We start from the raw sequence: 12,815 nt of genomic DNA, 5'->3' as shown, positions 1-12,815 counted from the left end.
AGCGCCTCGATGTTGGCCACGAGTGCACACACGTGATGTCAATTGAGCAGGCAAATTTAAATAATAATTTTTTTCATTGTAAGTAGCTAATTATACAATTATAATATATCAAATCAAATCCTTGTCTTTTTATGATACTATTGCATATGCCAGGTTTCACTAAAGAAGCCACTTGACGTGTTTTTGCCGGGGGGTCTCACTCTTGAATAATTGCCGTCTTTGCGGGTGGAACGTCCCTCAATGAAAGGGCTGCATGTGCACACATATTAAGTGCACTTGCATACAAAACGCCGCTCATTTGTGCACGATGGCCCATTAGTGACGTCATGCTCCCTCCCTCCCTCCCTCCCTCACCCCTATTATGACTTTGAATGGGGCGAGAACAATGAATGCAGAGTGTAGGCTGTTCCGTGTCTGGCTCCAATACGCATCCGACAACCTCCACATTAATGAACCTCACCTCACCGCATGAAAAGGAAAGAAGATTTCTATTTTTTGCAAGAAAAATTAAAAACAAAAACAAAAAATCGGAAAATCTGACGCGGTTGGCTGCAGGGTGGTCCCCCAGGAAGCATGAGAGAGAAAGAGAGAGAGAGAGAAAAAGTGTGTTTACCTGCTTCATTAGACGTCGGAGTGTCACCCACCCGCGCAGAGCAAACAGCGAGCGGAGTCCGCATGCGCACATTGCGCACTCCAAAGAGGAGCCGCCATGTTTGCAGAGCTGCAGTTGAAAGGTGACGCCGCCTGGCCTCGCCTCGCCTCGCTCGCACCCGCGGCACCTCCGTGACCAAAGCAAAGCAAAGAGATCACAAGGCGCAATTAGGAGCGCAATTGCCCTGCACTGCAAACAACCCCCGCACAAAACTCAACTGCGCAATCGTCACACAAGACGAGCAACGAGAAAGTCGATGAGATCAAACACAGTCAATCAATCGAGACGAATTGGGAAAATACTTTGAATAAAGTTGAAAAGAAACAAGCGACTACTCAGCATAGCCTAGTGAGTAGAACACTTGAACAAAATTAAAATACTTGTGTGACTGAACGCAATAAATATAACGGACATAGCATACTGCTTTGCGGTGCTAATAACTGCTAATATGAAACGCGTACTTCGATGGCCTGACGAGAATAGCTACAAATCCACGAATAATAGAGGTTTGTCATAATTAGCATAAAGCCTATAGATCTATTTTATAACCTGAAAAAACGAATACAAATAAGGGTTTAAAAAAAACGTGAATGGGGGGGGGGGGGGCGGGGTGAGTCGTGAAAACGACCGTGACCAGAGGGGGAAAGCCCCCCCCCCCTCCCCCAACACTTGAATCCACCAATGCTAAACTGCTCATATGCCCACTGTACTTTGAGGTGCTACATTTGAAGAAAAATGAAATACCAGCAACAATAAGTAATTTTATAATAAAGAAAAAACTTTTTAAATGACTTTGAGTAAAGTTGTATAAAGTGAAAACATGAAGATGACACGAATACAGTGCAATAATAATTGGATAAGAAAAAATACAATGCGAAAAAATATTTCATTGGAAAACTGCATACAGTGCAATAAATCAAAAGTGATTGAATACAATTGAAATCCTATTGTGAATATAATACAGGCAGTGTAATAACTGAAATGAATTTAACTGTGCTCTGAGTAATTCAACAAAATGGAAGTCCTGTAATAAATAATAATTTTAAAAAAGTACATTGAATAAAATGCTGCAGCAATGCACTGCATAAACAGTTTTATAACAAGAAAATATGTAAAATTACTTCTGTGCAAAGGACAGTAATTAAATTGAATAAAAATGCAATCATGCAATAAAAAAATCAAGAGAAATAGAAATGAAAAAATGTATAGTGAAGAACGATACCAAAATAATTCGTTTTATTATTATTATTATTATTAAACATTTTGTTAAAATACCAACATAATAAAAGTGTTTTATAGACTCGAGTTTGAATGAAATGTATAAAGTAAAGTCTACACTTAAGCAACAGGTAAAATAAATAAATAAATAAATAAATAAATAAATAATATTGGCCTACTATTGAGACAAATGTTACAATTTAAATACGTCATCATCATAATGTGCACTGAAGTCAGAGTGGCAGAAAGTACGCTGATACTATTTTGAATGTCAGAGGGAGGAGGTGTCAGGCTGCAATTTTGTTCCTCTAATGACTTTCACACTCATAGTGGTCTCCATGCAATGCAAATTACCCCCCCCCCCCCCCCCCTACACACAGCAATAAAGTCGCAGCAATAAATACCAAATATCATTCGATACCTTTTTAAAGATAGGCCTAACACATATGTGCACTCAGGTTACAACATTGATGTTGGTAGTAGAAAAAAAAACAAAAAACAGAAAAACATCCCAGTTGACAAATTTCACGCTTCCATTAGGCCCATTTCGGGGAGCGACACCCCAGCTGCAAAACGTCACACTTTTGCCTTGGCCACCCCGACATTGTTTTTTGTCAAGGCCGTAATGGTGTGTTTGTGCACCATTTCATAGCTCGCTCGGCAAATCATTAAACGGCTAAAGTGGGAATGAAGACGAGGGGAAAATGTCGCCCCTGCAAGCTCTTCAATCGGTCACGCCGGTCCGGGGTTGCCCTGCGCGGCTTCAATCAGATGATTTGCTCTAATAAGATCATTTGGCAACATCAAGGCTTTCCCAGCAGTCGTGATTACATTTGGACTCAAGATCCACGCAGGAATTTGTAGGCCGACTAATTCTGGCTGGGAGTCAACGACCCCCAACCTCTTCGTCTTCAAAAGCCCCCCTTCCACCATCGCCCCCCTCCTCAAAGGCTGAGGATGTTTGACAATCCCAGCTTGTACTAGTCCACCAATTAATTGGATACGTTGTCGGGATGCTGGCTCCTCTCATCTTCTGCTTGGGGGGACAAAAGCCCGGCCATGGGGGCGAAGGGAGGGGGGTGGGGGGTGTTGACACCTCCGCGTCCGGCCGGGTATAAAAGCAGGAGGCGTTCAGGACCCAGCGGTCGCCTCGCAACTTTCTTCTTCTTCTTTTGCAACGATGCAGATTCCGAGCAGCAGAGCTACGGGAGCTTTCGCCGTGCGTCATTACGCGCAGGCGCAACCGGCCTCTGCCAAGCCCTCCAGCGGGAAGTCGTTCACCATCGACGCGCTGCTCGCCAAGCCGGAAGAGGGCCGCTCGGAGCGGGCGAGTCCGGCGCTGCCTTACCCGGCCGCACTGCCCCTCGGCAGCGGGGTGACCTACGCGCCCTGCCCGTACAACGTCCTGGCCCCCGGCTACTCCGCCGTATACTGCTGCCCGCCGTTCACCTACCAGGCGTCCTGCCGCGGTGCCTTTTACGCGCAAGGTATGCATTCCGTTTCTGTCACTTTCTAGTCATTTTTTTTTAAATCTCACCTCCACTAACTTTTTTTGGGGGCGGGGTGACTGTTTCGCAGCGGCGTCGATGCCCAAGGTGCACGCGTTGAAAGCCAAGGGTGGCAAGTCCAAGCGCATGCGCACCAGCTTCACCAGCGAGCAGCTCTCCCGGCTGGAGAAAGAGTTCGCCCGGCAGCAGTACATGGTCGGCTCCGAGAGGTTCCTGCTCGCATCCGCGCTGCAGCTCACCGAAGCACAGGTCAGCAACTGCAAAACATCAAGAAAGAGAAATACAAACAGTGATTTGGCACTAGAGGGCGATAGTGGGGGAAAAGTCACTTTTTAGCAAGCGTATTAAGCCGTAAATTGCAGTTTCAAGCATCTTACTTAAACCATAATTTTTGCTGATATATGTAATAAGTATGATTCTTTTTGACATGTAGTCAAACTATGAATAGACAGTGAAAAAAATAAGGAAAATACAGTTCAATATGTGCAGTGGAAAATGAAGATAAACAGGTTCAAATATGTATTAAGCGTGTCTTTAACAAGAGTAAAAAGTCAAATCAAGTCACTTTCAGTGCAAGTGCTGGTGTAATTACTTTCCCTTTTAAATCAATTTAAAGCATCAACAATTCTGCAGTAAATTAATTTTTTTACATATTACAAGTGAAGACAGCAGCGGTGTCTTTGATACCATGTGTAAGTGGAAAACGATCAAAGAGCTTTTAGTAACATGCAAAATTTAAATTTGAAGCAATTAAAGTATTTCCTCATTTGTATTACAAAAGACAGGTGTCTTTGATACTACGTTTAAAAAAACAGTATTATAACTCTTGAGTAGTTATAACATGATAAATTACCATTTGTAGCACTGTAAGAATATGAGAAATACTTGAATAGAGTTTTCTCTCTTCCAGGGGTCTTTGATATTAAATTGGAAAAACCCAATAATGCGACTTTGAGTAGTCATAGTAAGCTGCAATTTCCAGCACCCCAAAACAAATTTTCTTCAACATATTTTATTTACATATATTAACGTTCCAAACACTTTTAAGGCATCCACAAATATTTTGTGTCTTTGATTATGTGTAAAATCAAGACACTTTCATTAACATGATAAATTGCAAATCCATTCACTCTTAATTATTTTTCTTTTACATGTTGAGAACATTTTAAAAGAGTCTTTGATAGTATGTGTCTTTGACAATAAGCAAAAAAACTTCTCATAAAGTGACTTTCAGTGAGTGGTTTCCTGCATAATAGCATTTTTTATGACTCAAAATTAATCTTGTACATATGAAGACAAAACACCAAGCATGTCTTTGATATTAAGCAGAATAAATCTTAATGTGACTTTCAGTATGTGGTTGCATGAGAAATCACTTGAAACAGAAGACAATTTCAAACACGCTAAAAGACCTTTACAAAAAAAAAAGCATATAATTTTAATGTAGATTTCAAAGCAGGGTGCTGACTTGGTGCAACTTATTCCATTTGCAGCATAACAGCTAAATGCCGCTTCAACATGTTTGCTTTGAAACCTTGTCTGTTTCCAGGTGAAAGTGTGGTTCCAGAACCGTCGCATCAAGTGGCGCAAGCAGAGTTTGGAGCAGCAGCAGGCCAAGCTGGCCAAGCTGGGCCTGGCCGCCGCCACCCCGCCCAAAAGTCCCGGATCTCAGGGCCACGGCGACGAAGACGAAGAGGAGGAAGAATTCTCCAACTCGGACGTAGACGTGGACGTGTCTGACGACTGCCCCGGGCCCTGCTGAGAATGAGAAGCCCCTCCCGGAAAAAAAGCACCCCATGAAAGACATTCTTGTACATTCCAAGCACGAATAGATGACGGCCTATTATTATTTAATAGAAGAATAGTTATATATTTAATTTTTCTACATACTTTGCTCTTTGACTGTTGTTCTTTTTTTGTTGTAAATTTGAATGACATATTCAGAAATATATTTTATGGAATGAAATGTTGTGCTTTGTCTGGCTTCTTGATTTGATGACACCACATTACACCTCGAAACACAATTTTAGATTTTGCATCATAAATTGATGAATTGACAATAATCCTCCCTCCACTTATTTGTTTTTTTGGTACAGTTTGCAACTATATTGTTCTGCCTTCCGTTTGCTTTGGGAGGAAGTCCAATGAGGACCACTAGATGGCAGCACACTTTTGTTTGACAATAAGTTTGAAAGAAGCATAATGAAAATTTTTAGTAGTATTAAGGTTTTGCTAAGATTATTTAATCGTCGTCAAATCAATGGCTGTAAGTTCATTTATGATGTACTGTAGTATCTTTGGGCATGATTACTGTATCGTGAGATGATAATTTTGTTAGCTATAAAAACATGCCTGGGCTGTATTTAAATTGTGTATTTCTACATCGCGGATTTCACTTCGCTTTAAGTATTCCACCGCTCGAGTGAAGTGAAAAAAAAGGACAGTCAGTCCCAGTCACCAATGCACTTTAAGCCGCTTATTGAATAGGACAAAACAAAGTCAAAATGAAAACACTCGCAAGGAGCATGGAGAATACACTAACATTAAAGTAATCACATAGTTAATGGCCAGACGTGTCATTTTTCTTCATTGAAAACGTAACAAAAAGAGGAGATTAATGGCATTTGGCTGACAAAACAAGTGGAAAGTCATCTCTAAGAAGCTAATTCAATTGTCTCCCAGCAGCCAAATGCTCGGCGCAGGTGTATCTAATAAAGTGAACTGGGGCGGACGTAAAACGGTCTCGGGCCTCCCGCGGGCAACCAGAGACACATCAGCCGCATGCGCCGGGTTAAGACGCGCGAGGATGGAGTCCATCAGAGCGGCTAATTGGCGATGCTGCAGCACAGACGACGGAGCACAAAGGCCACACGCTGGGAAGGTTTCCATGTCGCTAATCTGCACCCAAGAGCTTTTAAGAGGAGAAACAGAAGAAACACTCACCTCAGGGATCAAGGGGGATTATTTGGGGCTCTCATCGTACGCAAACATGGCCACGATCACTTTGACCACATCACACCACAATGGTGGCACGCAGGGAAACGTACCAGACACTCAAATGATTTCTGTTATGACAAACTGGATGATATCATTTGACACATCTTGCTTTGACAAATTGCTGTCGTCAGTGACTGACTAACTCACTGAATCCGTAACTATTCACATATAACACTATGAAAATGGTTTTACAATTGGCCAACTGATTAAATCACTAAGTAGGTAGCGTGAATGTTAGACTTACTCAATAACAACAATATAACTGCCTAACTAAGTAAGTGTTTGTATTACTAACGCACATAAATAATCCACTGACTAACTAAAAACTAACTCACTAACTGCTCAACTCACTCAATGACTACCGAACTTGGTAATTGGCATGGGCGTGATTGACTTAATAAGTAACTGACTGATAAACATTCATTAACTTGGTGAGTAATGAGCTCACTCACTACCTTGCTAACTATCTCACTCGAAAACCGACTCAGCTAACTAACTAACTAACCAACCAATAAACCAACTGCAAATTAGTTACTCACTTATTAAATAAACAAGTCTGACTAACAAATTCACTTAGTGACCAACTCCCTCACTCACTAATGTGTTGACTGACTAACTCATTCAGTAACTCACTGATATATGAACTCACTAACTCATCGACCAGCTCACTTAACTCAACTCATTAACCAACCATTGCAGGTGGACTAACTCACTTTTCACACAAATCAGTGGCTAGCTAGCCACCTAATTGTCTCACTGACTACCTTGGGGAATAATGTGGTTGTGACTTACTAAGTAAATGGATAACAATGAACTAGCACACTTGCTTATCAACTGTCATTACTACCAACTCACTCACACTATAATACACAAATAATAGATTAATGAACAAACTTACTGTCTAAGCACGCCAGTAGGCAACTAACTAACTCCCCCACTTGTTAAATTGGTGAAAAAATAAAACTCTTTCAGTGACTCTGATTATTGAACTCCCTAAGTCATTAACCAGTTTACTCCATAACTCAACTCATCAACCAAACAACTAATGACTAATGAAATAACTTTTTCAACCCGTGGCTAACTAGTCAACTAACTCACCCACTGACTAACTTGGTGATTATTGTGATTGTGACTGACTTACTGAGTTAATGGCTGACTAACTCCTTCAGTAGCATACTTGCTTACTAACTTGGTGATTAACTCATGAACAATTGTAATTAACAAATAAACCAATTCACTGACTTTTCAAATAAAGCACGAACAAACTCCCCCAGAAACGAACTTACTAAGTAAGCATGTAGGCAAGCAAGTAACCTCTCTACCTCCGCAATCGGCAGAGATGAATAACAGAATCTAAGTTGAATGAAAAGTACTGAAGCAGATCTCTGTGGTAAGTCTGATCTGATTTGCACGTTAACCCCCCCCCCCCCCCCCTCCAAAGCAGCACGATGAGATGACGCCCGCTATCTCAGCGTCCAGCGTAATCCCATTGAGGGATGTTGAGGGGCGGCCGGAGGCCTGGGAAAAACTGGAGGGGATGAAGAGGATTTGGGGAGTGGGCGGGGGGTGGGGGTTGTGCTCTCAATTAGCAAAGGCCACCTTAACAGTTGGAAAGCAAAGCAACACCGGGATCCGCCGGCTGCGTAGCTTCCTTCAAATTAAGACCTACTTGCCATTACTTTCCTGGCTATCAGTACGGTTGTCACAAAAGATGATTGTGATCGGTAGAAAAATAATAAGGAAGATAACCAAAATATTAGGAACTGGTGTCAGTCTGACAAAAAAGTCCCCCAAAATAGCCAAACAAGCTGATTCTTTGACACAGCTCGCTAGTGAACACGTAGATCTCTTGTACACTAACGCTAACCCTCAAGACAAAAAGCGTAAGAAAAAGCTAAGCTTAAAAAGTATATCGTTGGTTCCTGTGCACCTAATGAAGAAGCCTTTGACAGTGTGCTTAAAGTGAGGACAATGAAAAGTGTATTTCATTTATGAAAAGGCATTGCACATACTATACAACACATTAAAAAAAGTAGCTAAACAATTTTAAAACCACAAACGGTTGAAGCGTACGTAACAAATGTTCGTCATTTTTATCATGTACCAAAAGAGGGAGCCCTCGTGCCACTTTGAGAATCTCTCATCGCTAATAAGTACAGCAAGATATACTGTATGCCTGTGTGGGGTCCAAGATGGAGGCGGCGCATCAAAATGGACGCCGTGTGAGGAGTCGAGAAGAAGGTGTGAAAGTTCTCATGCATCGTCAAAATGGCGCTTAGCATATTTTATGTGGCGCACTCCATCTAATAGTCATTAGCTTTCATTACCGCGTTTGAAGTGGAAGCAGACTCTATTGTGAGCCATCACAATGGCCGACCAGGCACGGACATGGCCTCCTATGGTGAGGGGGCGGGGGCGGGGGTGGGGGCGGGGGACACAACACTTCCTGTCTGCATTCAGACTGCCAGCCAATCAGCACACGGAGAGAAAGGGAGCCAATAAAAGTTTCAACAAAGAGCGAATATACAGTAGACTGACTTCTGTAGGGAGACAAATCGGGTGTATTTACGTTTCATTGGCGCAAAATAATAATAACATTTGATTATACGATCGTTTTAAAGTAGACGATAGAAAGTGAAACTCAATGAAGAACATTTTATTGAAACGTTCATTAAAAAGCATTTGCCTTTGCCCAAAAAACCGAGAGGAAGAAACTATTTTAAGAAGTATTGATTGATTGACTGATTTATTTATTTACGTAAGTACAAATATTTTTCTATAATAGGAGACATTTCAAAGTTTCCAGAAAATAACATATGGAAGTCAATTACAGTCCAAGAATTTACCTCATGATTTTATTTAGAATAACCATATTTACATTCGTCAAAAATAATTCAACATTTTAAAACCAGCAGTAACCCACTCTAATTTTTAACTTTAATAATTACAAATATAACTTTTAATTACATTTATGATAATGATGTTTAAGCGTTTTTGTATAATTAAAAAAAATGCATAAAACGGAAAATGAACATTTTAATCACGTAAAATGTGTAAAATGAAAGCACAGAACAAAACTCCTTAAAACTTGTTATTCAGCGACTTTCAGTATTTTAATATTACTGTATATTTACAAATATCTATTAGATAGATGAATTACAATACAATATTGTCATTTTTGTATTTTATTTAATAAAGAATTCAAACTCTGGTGTCTTGAGGATTGTAAATACATTTGAATATTTTCCCATTTTCAACTATACTGTCTAATGTCAGTGGTGTTGATCAAAGTTCAAAATTGAATACATTGGATGTGTGTTTAGGCTGAGGAGGGGGGGCGGACAGGGGGGTCCTCTATGGTGGTGATGGGTAAGCGGGGGGAGTCACAGGTGCCACAAACGCAGCAATGTGCTACTTTTGCCATGTCGTTAGTCGCAGGGGTGAATTTGTGCGAGTTTTTTAAGTGGCGCACATTAGCATTAGGCCACACATTAGTGTTGAGCACACAACACTAATGCCAAACAAAATGGCCAATTAGGTTATTTTAATGAAGGAGCGCATGTTAATTAATCACTCGATCACACATTCCATTAAATCAACATAACAATATACTCTTGGTGAACTATTGCATCAAGTGTAAGAGTTTTCTTGCAGCGCTGTGTTGCTCCATATTCACTGCAATGGGCAATGTGTTGTTATTATTGACGAAAGAGTTGATAAAGATTGAAAACGTGACATACCATCAATTTGAAATAAGTAACAAACTATTAGTCATGTTTCAGTACATATTAACTTCAATCATGTTACATTAAAAATTGGATGGCGCCGTATAGGAAATTGCACACTAAGAAAAAACAATTGTTTATCAAACTGTCGTACCTCAGTTTGATCAACAGGTGGCAGCATAAACCCAGTAAACCTATACGACAACTCGGATTGTTTCCCCCCCTCCTTTACCAGGTCTTAAAGGTCGTCTTAAATCTGAATTTCCATCCAAAACGAGAGACAGGTTTCATTACAGAATTTTCAAAAGATTACATGCAAATACATTGTAGACAACATAAAAGTTAAATAGGCTACAACACAAATGTACAAAAAAAAAAAAGTTCTGCCAATGTAACATTATGCATTTTTAAACTTTAATTCAGTAATTTCTTCACACGCCACTAGAGGGAGTCCACGTAGCACACTTAAAGGATTCCTGTTTTACAATAACTTAAGTGTAGCTTTAGCACTGTTTTTAAGTCAGTTTTCTTAACATATTTTATTTTCTGTTCACATTTTCATTGTCTGACCTTGACTACTTTTTAAAACGTCTGTTTTATTTGTAAAGTACATTTGATCACCACAGGGGGCAGCCAATCCCCTTTGAAGTGTTACGTCACAACAACTAAGAATAATTAATCATTTGAAATGAACTGATGCATTTATTTAAATTCCATGTCATTTATTTAGATTTATTAAGAACAGTTTCTCACGTATTTGTTAAGATTACACAGGCTGATATTTTTAAATATAAGAAAGATAGTGTTTCTTATAAGTAGTTTTTTTTATTCTAATGTAAAACAGGTAGCAGGTGCGCAGAGCCCATTCATTAACACCTGTTCATTTCTTACCACCTAAATATTAATACTCTTCACACGCATTATTATACTATGCACACAGAAGGTGTCAAATACATTCTTATCCTTCCCGTTAGTCTACAAGCTTCAAATGGAATTATTATCACATTGTGATGATGCATTTAGAAAATGTTAAATATCCAAACATTAGTGAGCTCAAATTGCAGGAAATTGTGCTTGTCGTCAGTGCATCTTAACTGAAAAGGTTCCAATTAGATAAATTCAAGGCAAGTTTGTCAAAGACATTTAATTCAGGGGCCACTTTCACCCAAATTTTACCTGAAGTGTTCATGGCCGAATAAGATAACGACAGGTTAAAATATTTACAGTTTTTCGGTGCAAATAATTAAAAGTACATAAAAATAAAAAAATCGAATTTATTATTATATCATTGCAGATTAACCTCAAATTTCTTAACAAACATGAGCGCAAAATATTTGATTAAATCCTGCTGCCAAATTTCAGAATTGAAGTGGTCATCAGCGAGCCCGCCCCAGCTGACAAAATTAGCAACAACCGTTATTTTGAAAAACTGCAGTTTATGTTAGTCCTGGCCAGACTGGACTCCCGATGGGCCAGTAATGGCCCACGGGTCGTGTCTTTGACACCGCTGGATTAACTTTAAAGACTCATTTACTCATGCATTGCTCCTTAAATAAAGTCACCAACATAGTGTATTTATAAAAGTAAAAATTAAATTAAAAACGAAGGGAAAAAAATCCACACACACATACGCATGCACACACGCACGCACACAAACATTAACCTGCAGCGGGGATGCGCATGAGCGAGCATGGATGCCTGCAGGCTGTTCAGGCACCGCGACACTCTCAAGATCAAAAAAAGCTTTTACGTCATTTAAAAAAAAACACACACAAAAAAATGTTAATTCAATTATGACAAAACGTTTCTTTCCTCCTCAGTCCTGACTCCCAACGATGTTTATCTCGACTCAGGATGACGTCACAGATGGCAATGAAATCTGGTCGGGTGGTGATGCGTTTAGGAGCCTTTAAAGCTCTAAACACCTCATCAACAACTTGTCTGACGCTAATCATTTTCTATCGCAACCCGCTGCACATTCCCAAGTCAATCATTAACCTGCATCACTCGTCAATTGTTTTTTCCCCTTCCTCCTTTTGTTTCCACAACCTAAAAGCTTCTCGTGAGAGAGGACACATTTTTTTTTCAATAGCTTGCAAACAACTTTTTGATTTAAATATGTAAAAATAGAAAGTCAAATAAAACCTCCACACTTTATGTGACGAAGCATCGCTTTTATTTTATTTCATAAAAAGTTTTAGAACGGAGGCCGATGATCGTCAATACACTGTATTTATTATTTTACAAAAGTGTCAATAATGAAAAAAAAATACGCAGATGCCATTGAGAGCCAATTTTTTTATTTCAAAAAAAGTTTTTAAAATGTAGGCTTACGCAATATAAGTAAGTCACGTGAGTGCATCTTGGGGAGGGGGGATACTGGGACAAAATACATACAAATTATATGTAGGCCATGAATACAAATGGTAAAAATGTTTGACGTATTTTATGTTATTTAGATTAATAAAGACAATCAAATGTATTTATTTGTGCTCATTAAAATGCAAGGTTGAGATGACGAAGAACAAAGCGAAACCAACGAAAAATAAACTGATCTCCCTGCAAATTTAACGGACAAGTTACGAGAAGTGCAGAGTAAGAAAATATCATGTTTAAGATGACCTGGAAACGTTTTTAGAGACGCTTGCACGCAAAAGATCGGAGATTTTACCTTCTCCAAAAAGAACTTGTCTTGATTGGCAGGTGCAGCGGTCC

The 12,815-nt window shown here is 39.7% G+C and overlaps 1 protein-coding gene across 1 annotated transcript; it reads left to right on the top strand.

Annotated features, from left to right (window-relative positions):
• Positions 1 to 3,039: 3,039 nt before the first annotated feature.
• noto (notochord homeobox) lies at positions 3,040 to 5,344 on the top strand. Its single transcript, XM_086094171.1, has 3 exons — positions 3,040 to 3,357; positions 3,449 to 3,627; positions 4,928 to 5,344. The coding sequence occupies exons 1-3, from the start codon at positions 3,051 to 3,053 to the stop codon at positions 5,138 to 5,140; spliced, it is 699 nt and encodes a 232-aa protein (XP_085950297.1). The 5' UTR covers positions 3,040 to 3,050; the 3' UTR covers positions 5,141 to 5,344.
• The last annotated feature ends 7,471 nt before the right edge of the window (positions 5,345 to 12,815 follow it).

The sequence above is a fragment of the Leptonotus elevatus genome, chromosome 14 (assembly GCF_054856555.1).
Source record: "Leptonotus elevatus isolate MCC_2025b chromosome 14, RoL_Lele_1.0, whole genome shotgun sequence".
Lineage (NCBI taxonomy): Eukaryota > Metazoa > Chordata > Actinopteri > Syngnathiformes > Syngnathidae > Leptonotus > Leptonotus elevatus.
This window is presented reverse-complemented; position numbering and strand designations above follow the sequence as displayed.

Bases quoted from the DNA above. Each gene is read 5' to 3' on its own strand.
- noto (XM_086094171.1), top strand. From the start codon at position 3,051: ATGCAGATTCCGAGCAGCAGAGCTACGGGAGCTTTCGCCGTGCGTCAT. The intron at 3,358-3,448 runs GTATGCATTCCG...ACTGTTTCGCAG, and splicing joins CGGTGCCTTTTACGCGCAAG to CGGCGTCGATGCCCAAGGTG. The intron at 3,628-4,927 runs GTCAGCAACTGC...GTCTGTTTCCAG, and splicing joins TGCAGCTCACCGAAGCACAG to GTGAAAGTGTGGTTCCAGAA.